The sequence below is a fragment of the Salmo salar genome, chromosome 10, assembly GCF_965601325.2.
Source record: "Salmo salar chromosome 10, fSalSal1, whole genome shotgun sequence".
Lineage (NCBI taxonomy): Eukaryota > Metazoa > Chordata > Actinopteri > Salmoniformes > Salmonidae > Salmo > Salmo salar.
The window spans coordinates 55,902,977-55,921,601 of record NC_138300.1 but is presented as its reverse complement, the minus strand read 5'-3'; the positions used below and the strand labels follow the sequence as shown (position 1 = coordinate 55,921,601).

Sequence of the window (18,625 nt, the reverse complement as noted above, 5' to 3'; positions counted from 1 at the left end):
ATAGTCAAATCATACAGTAAAATCAGGTGTTCTGGTTCTACTGTGTTTGGTGGTAGGAAACGGAGTGGGTCGAGCGTAACACGTCAACCGTGTAGACAGACTAGAAATGTTTGAACAATTTTGTTAATGTTTTAGTGCAGCTTGCATTCTCTTTCCACTCCCTGATGCACATAACAAGCTTCCATTCCCCCTGTTACAAGGCCATTCATGGCTGATATAAGTAAAAGTTGTCCACCCTGTTACGGTCAACCCTGTTATTTTATTTGGTACTTAATAGGCACTTACTATGCTATTTTTATTTAACATCTTGAGATGGGAAAGTTGAACATGTGCTCTATATGACAATGTTAAAATTAGATCAAATCAAACTTTTTTAAAATATTTTTTTTGGACCAAGTTACACTTCTCAAAAAGGCACTGAATTAGTGAAATGACCCTGACAGAGGCCCGCCAGCAGAAGGCAGGATGCCGGCAGGGTGCCTGTCCTCTGAGACTGCAGCAGCAACAGAACCACCCCAAACACACTTGCCAATGCTGCTGAAAAAAATCCTAAGAGAAACACTGCGTGCACACACTGACAAGGCCATACCTGTAATTAACTTCCATCAGACTGCGACAAAAGAAACAAACTTCACTTGTAATTACGCCTCCTCTCTTCAATGTTTTCATCAAAGGCTTAATCACCTGGAAACAGGTTTGTGCGTTGCGAAGGGGCAGGTTGTTTTAGATAATTAAGCCACGCTAACGAGTGAAGACGTGCAGTGCTCGGCTCGCTGGCCTGATGAGCCTCACGACCACCCCCCCACCACCACCTCCTTGATTTTCAGAGAACAGAGCAGTTCTTCTAAATGCCTGCCTGCAGAGTGTGGTGTGTGTGGTGCGGTGTAGCACAGTTTGGAGAGAGTAGTGCAGTGCATTCGTGTCGTGCAGTTTGGAGAGAGTAGTGCAGTTTGGAGAGAGCAGTGCAGTGCATTCGTGTCGTGCAGTTTGGAGAGAGTAGTGTAGTGCAGTTTGGAGAGTAATGCAGTGAATTATGCAGTTTTTGGAGAGAGTAGTGCAGTTTGGAGAGTAATGCAGTGCATTGTGCAGTTTGGAGAGAGTAGTGCAGTGCATTGTGTAGTGCAGTTTGGAGAGTTGTGCAGTGCATTGTGTAGTGCATTTTGGAGAGTAATGCAGTGCATTGTGCAGTTTGGAGAGCAGTGCATCGTGGAGAGTAGTGCAGTGCATCGTGTAGTGCAGCGAGTGCAGTTTGGCGAGAGTAGTGCAGTTTGGCGAGAGTGGTGCAGTGCATCGTGTAGTGCAGTTTGGCGAGAGTGGTGCAGTGCATCGTGTAGTGCAGTTTGGCGAGAGTGATGCAGTGCATCGTGTAGTGCAGTGCAGTTTGGAGAGAGTAGTGCAGTGCATCGTGTAGTGCAGTTTGGAAAGAGTAGTGCAGTTTGGAGAGAGCAGTGCAAAGTGTAGTGTAGTGCATTGCGTAGTGCAGTGCATAGTGTAGTGCATTGTGTAGTGCAGTTTGGAGAGTAGTGCACTGCATCGTGTAGTGCAGGTTGGAGAGAGCAGTGCATCGTGTAGTGCAGTGCAGAGAGTGCAGTTTGGAGAGAGCAGTGCAGAGTGTAGACAGTGTAGTTTGAGTAGTGCAGTTTGGAGAGAGCAGTGCAAAGTGTAGTGCAGTGCATAGTGTAGTGCATTGTGTAGTGCAGTTTGGAGAGTAGTGCACTGCATCGTGTAGTGCAGGTTGGAGAGAGCAGTGCATCGTGTAGTGCAGAGAGTGCAGTTTGGAGAGAGCAGTGCAGAGTGTAGACAGTGTAGTTTGAGTAGTGCATCAGTGAGTATGCAAACAAGCAGAGTGGGAGGCAGGAGCTGAGTTGAGCCTGAACGGTGCCTGGGGACTTGGGACTGTGGAGGACAGACACACTAGACAGCAGCAGCCCTGTTTGATGTAGCAGTTTCTGAACTTCTGAGCTTTCTGCTGTGTATTCAGACTGCCTGCTAGCGTCATGACCCAGTATGATTTAACACACACACACACACACACACACACACACACACACACACACACACACCCCCGAGAGAGAGAGAGCAGTTATTTTGATGTAGGATGACCAGCTAGTGATACAGAAATAGTTTAGACCCTCCGGTCTCAGACGGCTGTGGTGTGAACTGAAACTATCCTATGTTACAGGATGATGGAGACCTTGGTCTTAGACAGCGCTTAACAGAGAGACTAGCTTCGTATCCAGGAGGCTTCCAGGTTGATATATGGTGCCTTGGGAAGCTGTGATCAATAATGGAACCTGGTTATTTTATGCACCAGTGGGTATCTATCTACTGTAGAGGAAGGATGGGTCAATTTTCCAGCTTTGTGTAATTACACCGTTTAGTTTGTACAGGGGCTAGCCACCAGCAGAACGTGTGAACAGGCCCGTGTGTGTTGTTAAAACATGCCTGTCCTTCACCCTCTCTATCACACCTTCAGCGAAAAACACTGGGCCAAGTAATTGACTACCTGCTTATCTGGAGGCACTTGTCATAGAAGATGGAAGGCTATTGTGTACATGTCCTGAGGCCCCCCCTGCTCCCTCTGCTGGTACACTGTGACACTCCAGTCTATCCAGCAGTACGCTCTGTCTTCATCATTTATTCCCCCAGAAGCCCCTATTTATTGTGAAACCAGATCATTGTATTGCTAATGACCATTGCCTAATGTTGGCACAATAAATATTTTCTGAGTGTGAACCTGACCTTCCTCTTGTCTCCCTCCTATAAGAGCGTACCATCGCCAGACACGAGGTGAGGGAGGTGGAGCAGCGCCACACCCAAGATGGCGTACGGGACACGCCGCCGCTGGCTGAGGCAGAGGACGTGGTTATCATATATAATAGAGTGCCCAAGACGGCGAGCACGTCGTTCACCAACATCGCCTATGACCTTTGTGGAAAGAACCACTTCCACGTGTTGCACATCAACACCACCAAGAACAATCCTGTCATGTCCTTACAAGACCAGGTGAGAACATAGCTGACACCTGCCACTTTATAAACAATCCTCCCAACGAGAAGCATCCACAAGCATTTAGTAACATGAGGTAATTAAACAGAGCTGTATGTAGTAGAATGTCAGCATGATTTGGAAGGTAAGAAATTCGGCATGTACTTCACAAATTGTTTTTGAATTAATTTCAAAAAGAGAATTTTTGGCTGTGTCCTCACAGCCCAGACGTGTTTAGACTGGTCTGACTGTGTCCTGATAGCCCTGACGTGTTTAGACTGGTCTGGCTGTGTCCTGATAGCCCTGACGTGTTTAGACTGGTCTGGCTGTGTCCTGATAGCCCTGACGTGTTTAGACTGGTCTGGCTGTGTCCTGATAGCCCTGACGTGTTTAGACTGGTCTGACTGTGTCCTGATAGCCCTGACGTGTTTAGACTGGTCTGGCTGTGTCCTGATAGCCCTGACGTGTTTAGACTGGTCTGGCTGTGTCCTGATAGCCCTGACGTGTTTAGTCTGGTCTGGCTGTGTGCATTTGTATTCCTGACTGTCACTGTGACTCCTGTTGAGAACACGGGGAGAGCGAGCAGGAGAAATGCCTTGGAGCCTCTGGCTAGAGCCGTGATAGTGTTAGTTCTGTTCGCTCCTCTGCTATGCCAAGGTAATAACCTATCTGTTCTCACAGCGGTCTCTTCCCTGAGCAGACGATACGACATGGGTGGGGAGAATCTGAGCATTGGTAAATGTCACCTAGATAGATGAGAGAAACTCGTAGCCACATGGGACTGTAGTGTGGATTGCACATAAATCCAATTTGATCTTTGATGTTCTTTTAAACTGATCTTTGGATAAGAGTGTTACCCCAAAATAAGGAATAGGAAAATGGGAACGTTTAACAAAATTTTTCAGTTTGAAGAAGATATTAATGGGGACAAGAGGGAAGTTGTTAGAAGTATATGTTATTTTTTATTTCATTTTTAACCTTTATTTAACTAGGCAAGTTGGTTAAGAACAAATTCTTATTTACAATGATGGCCTAGGAACAGTGGGTTATTAACTGCTTTGTTCAGGGGCAGAACAACAGATTTTTACCTTGTCAGCTCGGGGATTCGATCTTGCAACCTTTCGGTTACAAGTCCAATGCTCTAACCACTAGGCTACCTGCCACTCTAATGTACTTGTCCTCATGTCTGTGTCAGACATGCATAGACGACATAGATGACAAACTAATCAGCTTGTGTGATTAGGACTGTTGATTTGTGCTTCCAGGTGCGCTTTGTCCGTAACGTGACGTCCTGGAGAGAGATGAAGCCTGGGTTCTACCACGGACATGTGGCTTTCCTCGACTTCTCCAAGTAAAACCCTCCACAACATTCTTTACTTAAATCATATCCAGATGAGTAACAAACACATTTTATATGACACATGAAGAAGGTCTTGACTTTGTGGTTTTATTATTTATTTAGTTACTGATGTAGATTTTTACTGCTCTTATCACTTGTATACTTCTACTGTGTGATTTATCTTTGCTCTTCGTTTTTATGAAAACGGCTGCTGCCGCCATGTGGCTGAAAGTGGAACTAGTCCTGTATTTGTGAAATGCATTGGGCGTGAATCAAAAGCACCAAAGCACATAGACGTACAGAGGCCCATTATCAGCAACCATCACTCCTGTGTTCCAATGACACGTTGTGTTAGCTAATCCAAGTTTATCATTTTAAAAGGCTGATTGATCATTAAAAAACCCTTTTGCAATTATGTTAGCACAGCTGAAAACTGTGTCCTGATTAAAGAAGCAATAAAACTGGTCTTCTTTAGGCTAGTTGAGTATCTGGAGCATCAGCATTTCTGGGTTCGATTACAGGCTCAAAATGGCCAGAAACAAAGGACTTTCTTCTGAAACTCGTCAGTTTATTATTGTTCTGAGAAATGAAGGCTATTCCATGTGAGAAATTGCCAAGAAACTGAAGATCTGGTACAACGCTGTGTACTACTCCCTTCACAGAACAGCACAAACTGGCTCAAACCAGAATAGAAAGAGTGGGAGGCCCCGGTGCACAACTGAGCAAGAGGACAAGTACATTAAAGTGTCTAGTTTGAGAAACGGACGCCTCACGTCCCCAACTGGCAGCTTCATTAAATAGTACCTGCAAAACACCAGTCTCAACGTCAACAATGAAGAGGCGACTCTGGGATGCTGGCCTTCTAGGCAGAGTTCCTCTGTCCAGTGTCTGTGTTCTTTTGCCCATCTTAATCTTTTATTTTTATTGGCCCATCTGAGATATGGCTTTTTCTTTGCAACTCTGCCGAGATCTTCAGTTTCTTGGCAATTTCTCGCATGGAACAAGAATAGACTGACTAGTTTCAGAAGAAAGTATTTGATTCTAGTCATTTTGACCCTGTAATCGAACCCACAAATGCTGATGCTCCAGATACTCAACTAGTCTAAAGAAGACCAGTTTTAATGCTTCTTTAATCAGGACACAGTTTTCAGCTGTGCTAACATAATTGCAAAAGGGTTTTCTAATGATCAATCAGCCTTTAAAAATGATAAACTTGGATTAGCTAACACAACGTGCCATTGGAACACAGGAGTGATGGTTGCTGATAATGGACCTCTGTACGCCTATGTAGATATTGCATAAAAAAATCTGCCGTTTCCAGCTGCAATGGTCATTTACAACATTAACAATGTAGACACTGTATTTCTGATCAATTTGATGTTATTTTAATAGACAAAAAATTGACATTTCTAAGTTACCCCAAACTTTTGAACGGTAGTGTTTATTCCTAATTGTTGTGATTAGGTACAGTGCATTCGGAAAGTATTCAGACCCCTTGGCTTTTCCCACATTTTGTTACAGCCTTATTCTAAAATGAATTAAATAAAGTCCTCATCAGTCTACACACATTACCCCATAATGACAAAGCGAAAACAGGTTTTTAGAATGTTTTGCAATGTTATAAAATATAAAAAACAGACCTTATTTACAGAGTGGCCTTGATCAGAGAAGTGACCAAGAACCCGATGGTCACTCTAACAGAGCTCCAGAGTTCCTCTGTGGAGATGGGAGAACCTTCCAGAAGGACAACCATCTCTGCAGCACTCCACCAATCAGGCCTTTATGTTAGTGGCCAGATGGAAGCCACTCCTCAGTAAAAGGCACATGACAGCCCACTTGGAGTTTGCCAAAGGGAACCTAAAGACTCTCAGACCATGCGAAACAAGATTTTCTGGTCTGATGAAACCAAGATTGAACTCTCTTGCCTGAATGCCAAGCGTCACGTCTGGAGGAAACCTGGGACCATCTCTACGGTATAGCATGGGGGTGGCAGCATGTTTTTCAGCGGCAGGGCCTGGGAGACTAGTCAGAATCGAGGGAAAGATGAACGGAGCAAAATACAGAGAGATCTTTGATGAAAACCTGCTCCAGGGCGCTCAGGTCCTCAAGACAGGGTCGAAGGTTCACCTTCTAACAGAACAACGACCCTAAGCACACAGCCAAGACGATGCAGGAGTGGCTTCGTGACAAGTCTCTGAATATCCTTGAGTGGCCCAGCCAGAGCCCGGACTTGAACCTGATCGAACATCTCTGGAGAAAATAGCTGTGCAGCAACTCTCCCCATCCAACCTGACAGAGCTTGAGAGGATCTGCGGAGAAAAATGGGAGAAACTCCCCAAATACAGGTGTGCCATGCTTGTAGCATCATACCCAAGAAGACTCGAGGCTGTAATTGCTGCCAAAGGTGCTTCAACAAAGTACTGAGTAAAGGGTCTGAATACTTATGGAAATGTCATTTCAGTTTTTATTTTTAATACTTTTTCAAATATTTAATTTGCTTTGTCATTATGGGGTATTGTGATGTCATTATGGGGTATTGTGTATAGATTGAGGGGGGAAAACTATTTAATCATTTTTAGAATAAAGCTATAACGTAACAAAATGTGGGAAAAGTGTAGGGATCTTATTACTTTCCAAATACACTGTATATTCCTAACTATTGTGGTTTGGGACAGGTATATTCCTAACTATTGTGATTTGGGACAGGTAGACTCCTAAATATTGCGATTAGGGACAGGTATACTCCTAAATATTTTGCCCTCTGATTAGGTATGGGGTGAGAGGTAAACCTGTTTACATCAACGTGGTCCGGGACCCTATCCAACGCCTAGTATCATACTACTACTTCCTGAGGTTTGGAGATGACTACAGGCCTGGCCTTCGACGGAGAAAACAAGGCGACAAAAAGGTATTGTTGTATACATATACGCATAGTTACACAGTAACATACTGGTTTTCAATGGTGTTTTAAGATTTCTTATCGCCCTAGTGAGTGTATATGAATCTCTATTTCTGACGTGTGTGTGTGTGTGTGTGTGTGTGTGTGTGTGTGTGTGTGTGTGTGTGTGTGTGTGTGTGTGTGTGTGTGTGTGTGTGTGTGTGTGTGTGTGTGTGTGTGTGTGTGTGTGTGTGTGTGTGTGTGTGTGTGTGTTAGACCTTTGATGAGTGTGTGTCAGCAGGTGGTTCTGACTGTGCCTCTGAGAAGCTTTGGCTCCAGATCCCATTCTTCTGCGGACACTACTCAGAGTGCTGGTGGGTACCAAGATGGCTGCCAGTGCTGGGTGGGTGCCAACATGGCTGCCAGCGCTGGGTGGGTGCCAACATGGCTGCCAGCGCTGGGTGGGTGCCAACATGGCTGCCAGCGCTGGGTGGGTGCCAACATGGCTGCCAGCGCTGGGTGGGTGCCAACATGGCTGCCAGCGCTGGGTGGGTGCCAACATGGCTGCCAGCGCTGACCCACTTATCCCCATTGTACCGGCTGGGGCCTAGGGGATTTTGGTCAATGTGTTAGTAATCAGAACACATTGGTGACGTAATGATGAAGTAATTTGTTGTCATTAAACAGTGTGTAAACCACAGATGTATCTTATTAAATGAGTTTTCTAGATGTAATTACCATGGTGTGAACTGTATGTTGTGTGTATGTGTACTGTAGGAACGTGGGCAGCAGGTGGGCCCTGGATCAGGCCAAGTATAACCTGCTGAATGAATATCTACTAGTAGGGGTGACAGAGGAGCTGGAGGACTTTATCATGATGCTGGAGGCAGCCCTGCCACGCTTCTTCAAGGGTGCCACAGGCCTCTACAAAACAGGTACTGTACTGGCACATCATGTATCCTGGTTCCTCTCACTTAACCTCAGCAGATAAACCCCTGTCAGTGTTCTAGCCTTGTCTCTGTGGTACCATGTCCTCCTGACAGACCTGGTCTGCAGCCCCACTCTGCCGCTCTGCTCTTTTCCTGGTAACAGCATTTGGTACACTTGGGCAGATTAATCTACTATTTAGTACACTTGGGCAGACTAATCTACTATTTAGTACACTCGGGCAGACTAATCTACTATTTAGTACACTCGGGCAGACGAATCTACTATTTAGTACACTTGGGCAGACGAATCTACTATTTAGTACACTCGGGCAGACGAATCTACTATTTAGTACACTCGGGCAGACGAATCTACTATTTAGTACACTCGGGCAGACGAATCTACTATTTAGTACACTTGGGCAGACTAATCTACTATTTAGTACACTTGGGCAGACTAATCCACTATTTGGTACACTTGGGCAGACTAATCCACTATTTAGTTCACTTGGGCAGACTAATCTACTATTTAGTTCACTTGGGCAGACTAATCTACTATTTAGTACACTTGGGCAGACTAATCTACTATTTAGTACACTTGGGCAGACTAACCTACTATTTAGTACACTTGGGCAGACTAACCTACTATTTAGTACACTTGGGTAGACTAACCTGCTCTTTTGGTGAAAACATCCCTCTCCTTCACTCGGGCAGACTAACCTGCTCTTTTGGTGAAAACATCCCTCTCCTTCACTAGGGCAGACTAACCTGCTCTTTTGGTGAAAACATATTTCTCCTTCACTAGGGCAGACTAAATGAAGGAGTAGCCTATTGGATAGACAGTGTTTACTCCACTAGAAGTTTTGCGATTATGCTGCGGTACTTAGAGGTAATTTGTGGTTTAGTACGGTACCCTGCGTCACCACTTCATTGCTCCAAACCAGCGCAAGGGGGAGTTAGATCACTGATTATGCTTCTGGGTCCTACTGTGTCTCTAACTGACAATGAATGGGCAACATAAACCTAAATAGAAACTGATAATTGTGCAGAACTTCAGTATTACTTACTAAAACTGTTGTTAGACTAAGGTTTTTATTATTTTATTTTGTTAGGAATTTTTTGCTCTTACTGTAGTACTGTCGGCCAGGAGTGGCCTGTCACATTGTACAGCGCCTAAGTGGACCAACAGTCTAAGACACGGCATAGTAGTGCAAGCTGTGTTGCTATAGATGCTGGTTCAGTACCCTTGGTGACCTTGACTGGGAGACCCATGAGATGACTGTAGTTTTTTGGTTTTTCTCCCTTTAAAAACAGAAATAAATAATTATAAATAACAGACTGGCTTTATTTACAAATTAGTAACAATGTCTCACCCCATGTTCAAGAATGGCCTTATTCTTGCTCATTTTACATTGTTTGAAATCAAAATCTCCAAAATGTAATTTTTTTTAAACAAAGCGATTTTATTATTATTCATTTTGAATTATTTAAAAGCCCCTTGGATATTCTAACAGACATATTATTAACCCTGGTATTAGCAGGACAATATACACTGCTCCAAAAAATAAAGGGAACACTTAAACAACACAATGTAACTCCAAGTCAATCACACTTCTGTGAAATGAAACTGTCCACTTAGGAAGCAACACTGATTGACAATAAATTTCACATGCTGTTGTGCAAATGAAATAGACAACAGGTGGAAATTATAGGCAATTAGCAAGACACCCCCAATAAAGGAGTGGTTCTGCAGGTGGTGACCACAGACCACTTCTCAGTTCCTATGCTTCCTGGCTGATGTTTTGGTCACTTTTGAATGCTGGCGGTGCTTTCACTCTAGTGGTAGCATGAGACGGTGTCTACAACCCACAAAAGTGGTTCAGGTAGTGCAGCTCATCCAGGATGGCACATCAATGCGAGCTGTGGCAAGGTTTGCTGTGTCTGTCAGCGTAGTGTCCAGAGCATGGAGGCGCTACCAGGAGACAGGCCAGTACATCAGCAGACGTGGAGGAGGCCGTAGGAGGGCAACAACCCAGCAGCAGGACCGCTACCTGTGCCTTTGTGCAAGGAGGAGCAGGAGGAGCACTGCAAAATGACCTCCAGCAGGCCACAAATGTGTCTGCTCAAACGGTCAGAAACAGACTCCATTAGGGTGGTATGAGGGCCCGACGTCCACAGGTGGGGTTTGTGCTTATAGCCCAACACCATGCAGGACGTTTGGCATTTGCCAGAGAACACCAAGATTTGGCAAATTCGCCATTGACGTCCTGTGCTCTTCACAGATGAAAGCAGGTTCACACTGAGCACATGTGACAGAGTCTGGAGACGCCGTGGAGAACGTTCTGCTGCCTGCAACATCCTCCAGCATGACCGGTTTGGCGGTGGGTCAGTCATGGTGTGGAGTGGCATTTCTTTGGGGGGCCGCACAGCCCTCCATGGGCTCGCCAGAGGTAGCCTGACTGCCATTAGGTACCGAGATGAGATCCTCAGACCCCTTGTGAGACCATATGCTGGTGCGGTTGGCCCTGGGTTCCTCCTAATGCAAGACAAATGCTAGACCTCATGTGGCTGGAGTGTGTCAGCAGTTCCTGCAAGAGGAAGGCATTGATGCTATGGACTGGCCCGCCCGTTCCCCGGACCTGAATCCAATTGAGCACATCTGGGACATCATGTCTCGCTCCATCCACCAAGGCCACGTTGCACCACAGACTGTCCAGGAGTTGGCGGATGCTTTAGTCCAGGTCTGGGAGGAGATCCCTCAGGAGACCATCCGCCACCTCATCAGGAGCATGCCCAGGCGTTGTAGGGAGGTCATACAGGCACGTGGAGGCCACACACACTACTGAGCCTCATTTTGACTTGTTTTAAGGACATTACATCAAAGTTGGATCAGCCTGTAGTGTGATTTTGAGTGTGACTCCAAATCCAGACCTCCATGGGTTGATAAATGGGGTTTCCATTGATTATTTTTGTGTGATTTTGTTGTCAGCACATTCAACTATGTAAAGAAAAAAGTAGTTAATACGATTATTTCATTCATTCAGATCTAGGATGTGTTATTTTAGTGTTTCCTTTATTTTTTTGAGCAGTGTATATATCGGTTATATTGGTCGTGGCTCAGGAGTGGTGGACAATGGGATTGCCTTGCAGTTCTCCAGCTGTATCCACTGAAAGCGTTCAAGGCACAGGGGGCACGGGATGGGCCGCAGAGCTGCGCACAGAAGACGGACCTAGCCCATGGGGAAGGGAGGAAGGGCGGGTGGACCCCAACCCTGCCACACTGGGTAGCACAGAGCAACACTTTAAGGGGCATTGCACTAATAATGGCGCTGACTAGGGAAATGTTCCCTCTGTTCTAGCAGGTAGCTGGACAGTAGGCTTGCCTAGATGGACGGTAGGGGGAGAATTCTATCGTCAAATGTTAGGTTCTAAGATGTTATTATTTATCACATCTGACCATGATTGGGAGTCCCATAGGGCGGCGAACAATTGGCCCCACGTTTCTCTCCCTCTAAAAACAGAAATAAATGTTTTGTTTTTTTGAAAAGTACAGTGCCTTACGAAAGTATTCGGCCCCCTTGAACTTTTCGACCTTTTGCCACATTTCAGGCTTCAAACATAAAGATATAAAACTGTAATTTTTTGTGAAGAATCAACAAGTGGGACACAATTATGAAGTGGAACAAAATTTATTGGATATTTCAAACTTTTTTAACAAATAAAAAACTGAAAAATTGGCCGTGCTAAATTATTCAGCCCCCTTAAGTTAATACTTTGTAGCGCCACCTTTTGCTGCGATTACAGCTGTAAGTCGCTTGGGGTATGTCTCTATCAGTTTTGCACATCGAGAGACTGAAAATTTTGCCCATTCCTCCTTGCAAAACAGCTCGAGCTCAGTGAGGTTGGATGGAGAGCGTTTGAACAGCAGTTTTCAGTTCTTTCCACAGATTCTCGATTGGATTCAGGTCTGGACTTTGACTTGGCCATTCTAACACCTGGATATGTTTATTTGTGAACCATTCCATTGTAGATTTTGCTTTATGTTTTGGATCATTGTCTTGTTGGAAGACAAATCTCCGTCCCAGTCTCAGGTCTTTTGCAGACTCCATCAGGTTTTCTTCCAGAATGGTCCTGTATTTGGCTCCATCCATCTTCCCATCAATTTTAACCATCTTCCCTACCCCTGCTGAAGAAAAGCAGGCCCAAACCATGATTCTGCCACCACCATGTTTGACAGTGGGGATGGTGTGTTCAGGGTGATGAGCTGTGTTGCTTTTACGCCAAACATAACGTTTTGCATTGTTGCCAAAAAGTTCGATTTTGGGTTCATCTGACCAGAGCACCTTCTTCCACATGTTTGGTGTGTCTCCCAGGTGGCTAGTTCTTATGGATATCTTTAAGAAATGGCTTTCTTCTTGCCACTCTTCCATAAAGGCCAGATTTGTGCAGTATACGACTGATTGTTGTCCTATGGACAGAGTCTCCCACCTCAGCTGTAGATCTCTGCAGTTCATCCAGAGTGATCATGGGCCTCTTGGCTGCATCTCTGATCAGTCTTCTCCTTGTATGAGCTGAAAGTTTAGAGGGACGGCCGGGTTTTCGTAGATTTGCAGTGGTCTGATACTCCTTCCATTTCAATATTATCGCTTGCACAGTGCTCCTTGGGATGTTTAAAGCTTGGGAAATCTTTTTGTATCCAAATCCGGCTTTAAACTTCTCCACAACAGTATCTCGGACCTGCCTGGTGTGTTCCTTGTTCTTCATGATGCTCTCTGCGCTTTAAACGGACCTCTGAGACTATCACAGAGCAGGTGCATTTATACGGAGACTTGATTACACACAGGTGGATTCTATTTATCATCATTAGTCATTTAGGTCAACATTGGATCATTCAGAGATCCTCACTGAACTTCTGGAGAGAGTTTGCTGCACTGAAAGTAAAGGGGCTGGCTCAATAATTTTGCACGCACAATTTTTCAGTTTTTTTTATTTGTTAAAAAAGTTTGAAATATCCAATAACTTTCGTTCCACTTCATGATTATGTCCCACTTGTTGTTGATTCTTCACAAAAAATTACAGTTTTATATCTTTATGTTTGAAGCCTGAAATGTGGCAAGAGGTCGAAAAGTTCAAGGGGGCCGAATACTTTCGCAAGGCACTGTAAATAAAGGCCAAAAGTCAGCAATTTGTAATCTGAATAATCTCCAAATATCGTTATATATTGTCAAGTTGATTGCACAGTCATATAGCCGGCACCTAATATAAAGCTGAGTGACTCGCTCATTCATGGCTTTGAATCAAAATAAACAAGTACTGTGCTGCAATACGCTGCATCTTTTAAAGGACGAACCACTGTAGACCCTAACTGATCCTCTCCTGTCCCCGTGTGCTCCCAGGTAAGAAGTCCCACCTGCGTAAGACCACAGAGAAGAAGCCGCCCACCAAGGAGTCCGTTGCCAAGCTGCAGCAGTCCGACATCTGGAAGATGGAGAATGAGTTCTATGAGTTTGCCCTGGAGCAGTTCCAGTTTGTCAGAGCCCACGCCGTCCGGGAGAAGGACGGGGAACTCTACCTGCTAGCCCAGAACTTCTTCTATGAGAAAATATACCCCAAAGTGAACTAGGGTGGAACTGGGTTAACATCAGGCCAGGGGGATGTTGATGAGGTCTGGGTTAACATCAGGCCAAGGGGATGTTGATGAGGTCTGGGTTAACAGCAGGCCAGGGGGATGTTGATGAGGTCTGGGTTAACGTCAGGCCAGGGGGATGTTGATGAGGTCTGGGTTAACATCAGGCCAAGGGGATATTGATGAGGTCTGGGTTAACATCAGGCCAAGGGGATGTTGATGAGGTCTGGGCTATCATCAGGCCAGGGGGATGTTGATGAGGTCTGGGCTAACATCAGGCCAGGGGGATGTTGATGAGGTCTGTGCTAACAGCAGGCCAGGGGGATGTTGATGAGGTCTGGGCTAACATCAGGCCAGGGGGATGTTGATGAGGTCTGGGTTAACATCAGGCCAAGGGGATGTTGATGAGGTCTGGGCTATCATCAGGCCAGGGGGATGTTGATGAGGTCATACACTCTACTCTCTGTGTTAGTTCAGACGGCAGAGCCTGACCAATATTCACCCTGTTACACACGTTGCAGAATGCCATCATAACAATAACTCTGTCTGACGTGTGAACGGGGACCTACTGTGTAGCTGTACTGTAACTGGGGTCTGGGGGGAAAGGGGGATACTGTGCTGGTTTCATTGGTTCCTTGTTCTTCACTGTAGTTGTTGACTTCTACAAGGTATTTGAACAGGTCTCAAATCCACCACGGTGTCCTGTTCTCTGTAGCTGGTGACTTCAACTGGTTATTTAAGCCAGATCTAACATGGTGTCCTGTTCTTCTCTGTAGCTGGTCACTTCTACAGGTTATTTAAGCCAGATCTAACATGGTGTCCTGTACTTCTCTGTAGCTGGTCACTTCTACAGGTTATTTAAGCCAGATCCAACATGGTGTCCTGTACTTCTCTGTAGCTGGTCACTTCTACAGGTTATTTAAGCCAGATCTAACATGGTGTCCTGTACTTCTCTGTAGCTGGTCACTTCTACAGGTTATTTAAGCCAGATCTAACATGGTGTCCTGTACTTCTCTGTAGCTGGTCACTTCTACAGGTTATTTAAGCCAGATCTAACATGGTGTCCTGTACTTCTCTGTAGCTGGTCACTTCTACAGGTTATTTAAGCCAGATCTAACATGGTGTCCTGTACTTCTCTGTAGCTGGTCACTTCTACAGGTTATTTAAGCCAGATCTAACATGGTGTCCTGTACTTCTCTGTAGCTGGTCACTTCTACAGGTTATTGAAACCAGATCCGGCATGGCAGATTCATCAGGGCCCGTATATACACGCAGGTCAGAGGTCAATAAGCCCCCCCCCTCCGCTGGGGACCTGCCTTGTGGTCTTCAGGCTCCAACTCAAAATGGTTGCCCAACCACATCGGAAGACGTCCAGCAAAAGCTTTTGTCTTTTTTACGTTTCTTTTTTTTAATCAAACACGAGAAGGTCAATTCAGAAGAAAACAGGAGTATGTCAGAAATTCGGACATTTGATCTGTAGTAAATAACTTCAGATCAAAGTGTCAGAAGGACAGTTTGCTGGCTCATGCCTAAGCTGGGTGGCTGTGAAAGGGAGGTACTGTACTAACAAGGAGGAAAGGGTGGTTTCAGCTCAGTGTGATGCTGCTAGCACTGTCAGGGTGGCTTCAGCTCAGTGTGATGCTGAGTGGCTTCAGCTCAGTGTGATTGATGCTACTGTGTGTGTTAAGGGCTGTTCATCTACATTGTGTTTGTGTACAGTTGTGGCCAAAAGTTTTGAGAATGACACAAATGTACATTTTCACAAAGTCTGCTGCCTCACAAAGTCTGCTGCCTCATACTCCAGAATGTTATGAAGAGTGATCAAATGAATTGCAATTAATTGCAAAGTCCCTCTTTGCCATGCAAATGAACTGATTCCCCCAAAAACATTTCCACAGCATTTCAGCCCTGGCACAAAAGGACCAGGTGACATCATGTCAGTGATTCTCTCGTAAACACAGGTGTGAGTGTTGACAAGGCTGGAGATCACTGTCATGTTGATTTGAGTTCGAATAATAGATTGGAAGCTTCAGTTACCTGTAAAGAAACACGTGCCGTCATCATTACTGTGCACAAAAAGGTCTTCACAGGCAAGGATATTGTTGCCAGTAAGATTGCACCTAAATCAACCATTTATCGGATCATCAAGAACTTCAAGGAGAGTGGTTCAATTGTTGTGAAGAAGGCTTCAGGGCGCCCAAGAAAGTCCAGCAAGCGCCAGGACCGTCTCCTAAAGTTGATTCAGCTGCGGGATCGGGGCTCCACCAGTACAGAGCTTGCTCAGGAATGGCAGCAGGCAGGTGTGAGTGCAAAGAAGCCACATCTGCAAAAGGTACAGGGATTGGACTGCTGAGGACTGGGGTAAAGTAATTTTCTCTGATGAATCCCCTTCCGATTGTTTGGGGCATCCGGAAAAAAGCTTGTCCTGAAGAAAAGGTGAGCGCTACCATCAGTCCTGTGTCATGCCAACAGTAAAGCATCCTGAGACCATTCATGTGTGGGGTTGCTTCTCAGCCAAGGGAGTGGGCTCACTCACAATTTTGCCTAAGAACACAGCCATGAATAAAGAATGGTACCAACACATCCTCCGAGAGCAACTTCTCCCAACCATCCAGGAACAGTTTGGTGACGAACAATGCCTTTTCCAGCATGATGGCGCACCTTTCCATAAGGCAAAAGTAACACCTAAGTGGCTCGGGGAACAAAACATTGATATTTTGGGTCCATGGCCAGGAAACTTCCCAGACCTTAATCCCATTTGAGAACTTGTGGTCATACCTCAAGAGACGGGTGGACAAACAAAAACGCACAAATTCTGACAAACTCCAATCATTGATTATGCAAAAATGGGCTGCCATCAGTCAGGATGTGGCCCAGAAGTTAATTGACAGCATGCCAGGGCGGATTGCAGAGGTCTTGAAAAAGAAGGGTCAACACTGCAAATATGAACTCTTTGCATCAACTTCATGTAATTGTTAATAAAAGCCTTTGACACTTATGAAATGCTTGTAATTATACTTCAGCATTCTAAAGACACTGAAGCAGCAAACTTTGTGAAAATGAATATGTGTGTCATTCTCCAAACTTTTGGCCACGACTGTATATTTAGATCCATTGTTTACAGAGTGAAGACATGAAAACGACACTACACAGTGTATTTATACACTACATATCTGATGTACTGGACCAAATGTTTGGGAAGACTTCTGTGATGTACTGGACCAAATGTTTGGGAAGACTTCTGTGATGTACTGGACCAAATGTTTGGGAAGACTTCTGTGATGTACTGGACCAAATGTTTGGGAAAACTTCTCTGAGCATTGTACCTTTTTTGTGTGTCTCTAACATAACATCTAGTAATTTGTAGCCGACTGAGAAAACATTCTCAGATTATTTATTTTTAGAGATAATGTCCATTCTGTACTATCGACCTGAAGTTCCTCCCGTTTTAACCACCACACATTCCAAATGTTTCATTCATCCGTTTGTTGGAGTTGTCTGGATAACGAATGTGTGTGAATACAACAGCAGTGTGTCGCTATTACTCAACAGTGGGTGTGTGATCAATGTTTACCAGAAATTACATATTTTTGGGGTAATTTCATCATTTAATTTTTTTACCCCAGCCAGTCCCAATTTGCTCTCTACTCCTCTCCCTTGGCCCTAACCCTTTTAGTGTTTTGCAGATCAGAAAGGTCTGGTTAGGTATAAGCAATGGTATATCTTCCACCGTGTTGCATACACCTTACAAATCTACAGACCTGGAAGTGTTTGGCCTGTGGGGAAAGGTGCAAATCGGGACCGTCTAGTCACATGTTTTATGCCTAAGAATGTTTTTTGGTAACAGGGTCACGCTCGTTAGGGAGCGAGCTACACTAAGAAGAGAAACACATCAGAGGCTTGATAGTGCCTTCATCATATCATTATTTGTTGTTTCCCAAATTGCACCCTATTCCCTGTTTAGTGCACTACTGTTCACCACTACCCCTATGGGCTCTGGTCAAAAGTAGTGCACTACATAGGGAATAGGGTGCTATTTGGGATGGATATCTATACAAGACCCCCTAAGGCACTTCTTGATATCCCATGTCATCTTCCCCTTCACTTTTTTTCTGAATGTTGTGCTCCTTCATTTGACACAATTATCTGTTCAACTGCCAGTATACCGCTTTTTTATTTTTTCATATGAATTTCTTATTTTAAACAACCTAAAACATTTGAAATAAATACTTAACTGTGTCACATTGTCTGCTGGTCTTCTGTTTTAAGTGCAAACTTAAAGACATCCCTTTGAACTATTCCTGTTGAAAAGCGATATCCCACTAATAAAAATGTTAAACTACAAGGGTAAAAAAAATAAAATGCTGCTGTAACCATTGTGTTGGAAAAAGAGTTCATCCTAGCATGCCTCCCATCATGTTTATATATGTAATGCATGTTTGACTTTAGCTCACTTACCTGAGAGATACTTCTCTTATATTGCTTAATGTTTACTGTCTTTACATTGACTCTTTCCTGTTGAATTTACAAGGATATGCTAAAAGCTGTAAGACATTCTTGTTGTTTTAGCTTTTCTCCAGGTGCAGAAAAACACCCGGTCAAACAGTGGCATTGTCTTTTTTTTAAACCACTGTTGTTTCGAACAGATTGACATCATGATAAAAAAAATCCAACAGCAAGCTAGCTAGTAAATAACAGTCAGTGCCTCTTCCTCTGTGGTGCTGTAGAAGTGATGCTGTCCAATCAAATAACTCTAAATCATAAGCTTGAAGAGAGAATGAAGCACTGGAAATGTAACGGAACATCAACCGTAAGGAGCCTTACTTAATCACTATGGAAACAGTAGCCGTCCTATGAATTCACACCAA

General features: G+C 44.5%; 1 protein-coding gene across 1 annotated transcript in view; it reads left to right on the top strand.

Moving 5' to 3' along the window:
* Positions 1-17,996, top strand: part of hs2st1b (heparan sulfate 2-O-sulfotransferase 1b) — a 79,887-nt gene extending 61,891 nt beyond the window's left edge. The window contains exons 2-7 of the mRNA XM_014123658.3: positions 2,768-3,006; positions 4,254-4,339; positions 7,097-7,235; positions 7,482-7,579; positions 7,983-8,140; positions 13,528-17,996. Of these exons, the coding sequence (XP_013979133.1) occupies positions 2,768-3,006; positions 4,254-4,339; positions 7,097-7,235; positions 7,482-7,579; positions 7,983-8,140; positions 13,528-13,754 (947 nt within the window). The 3' untranslated portion in view covers positions 13,755-17,996. The remainder of the gene's footprint in view (positions 1-2,767; positions 3,007-4,253; positions 4,340-7,096; positions 7,236-7,481; positions 7,580-7,982; positions 8,141-13,527) is intronic.
* The last annotated feature ends 629 nt before the right edge of the window (positions 17,997-18,625 follow it).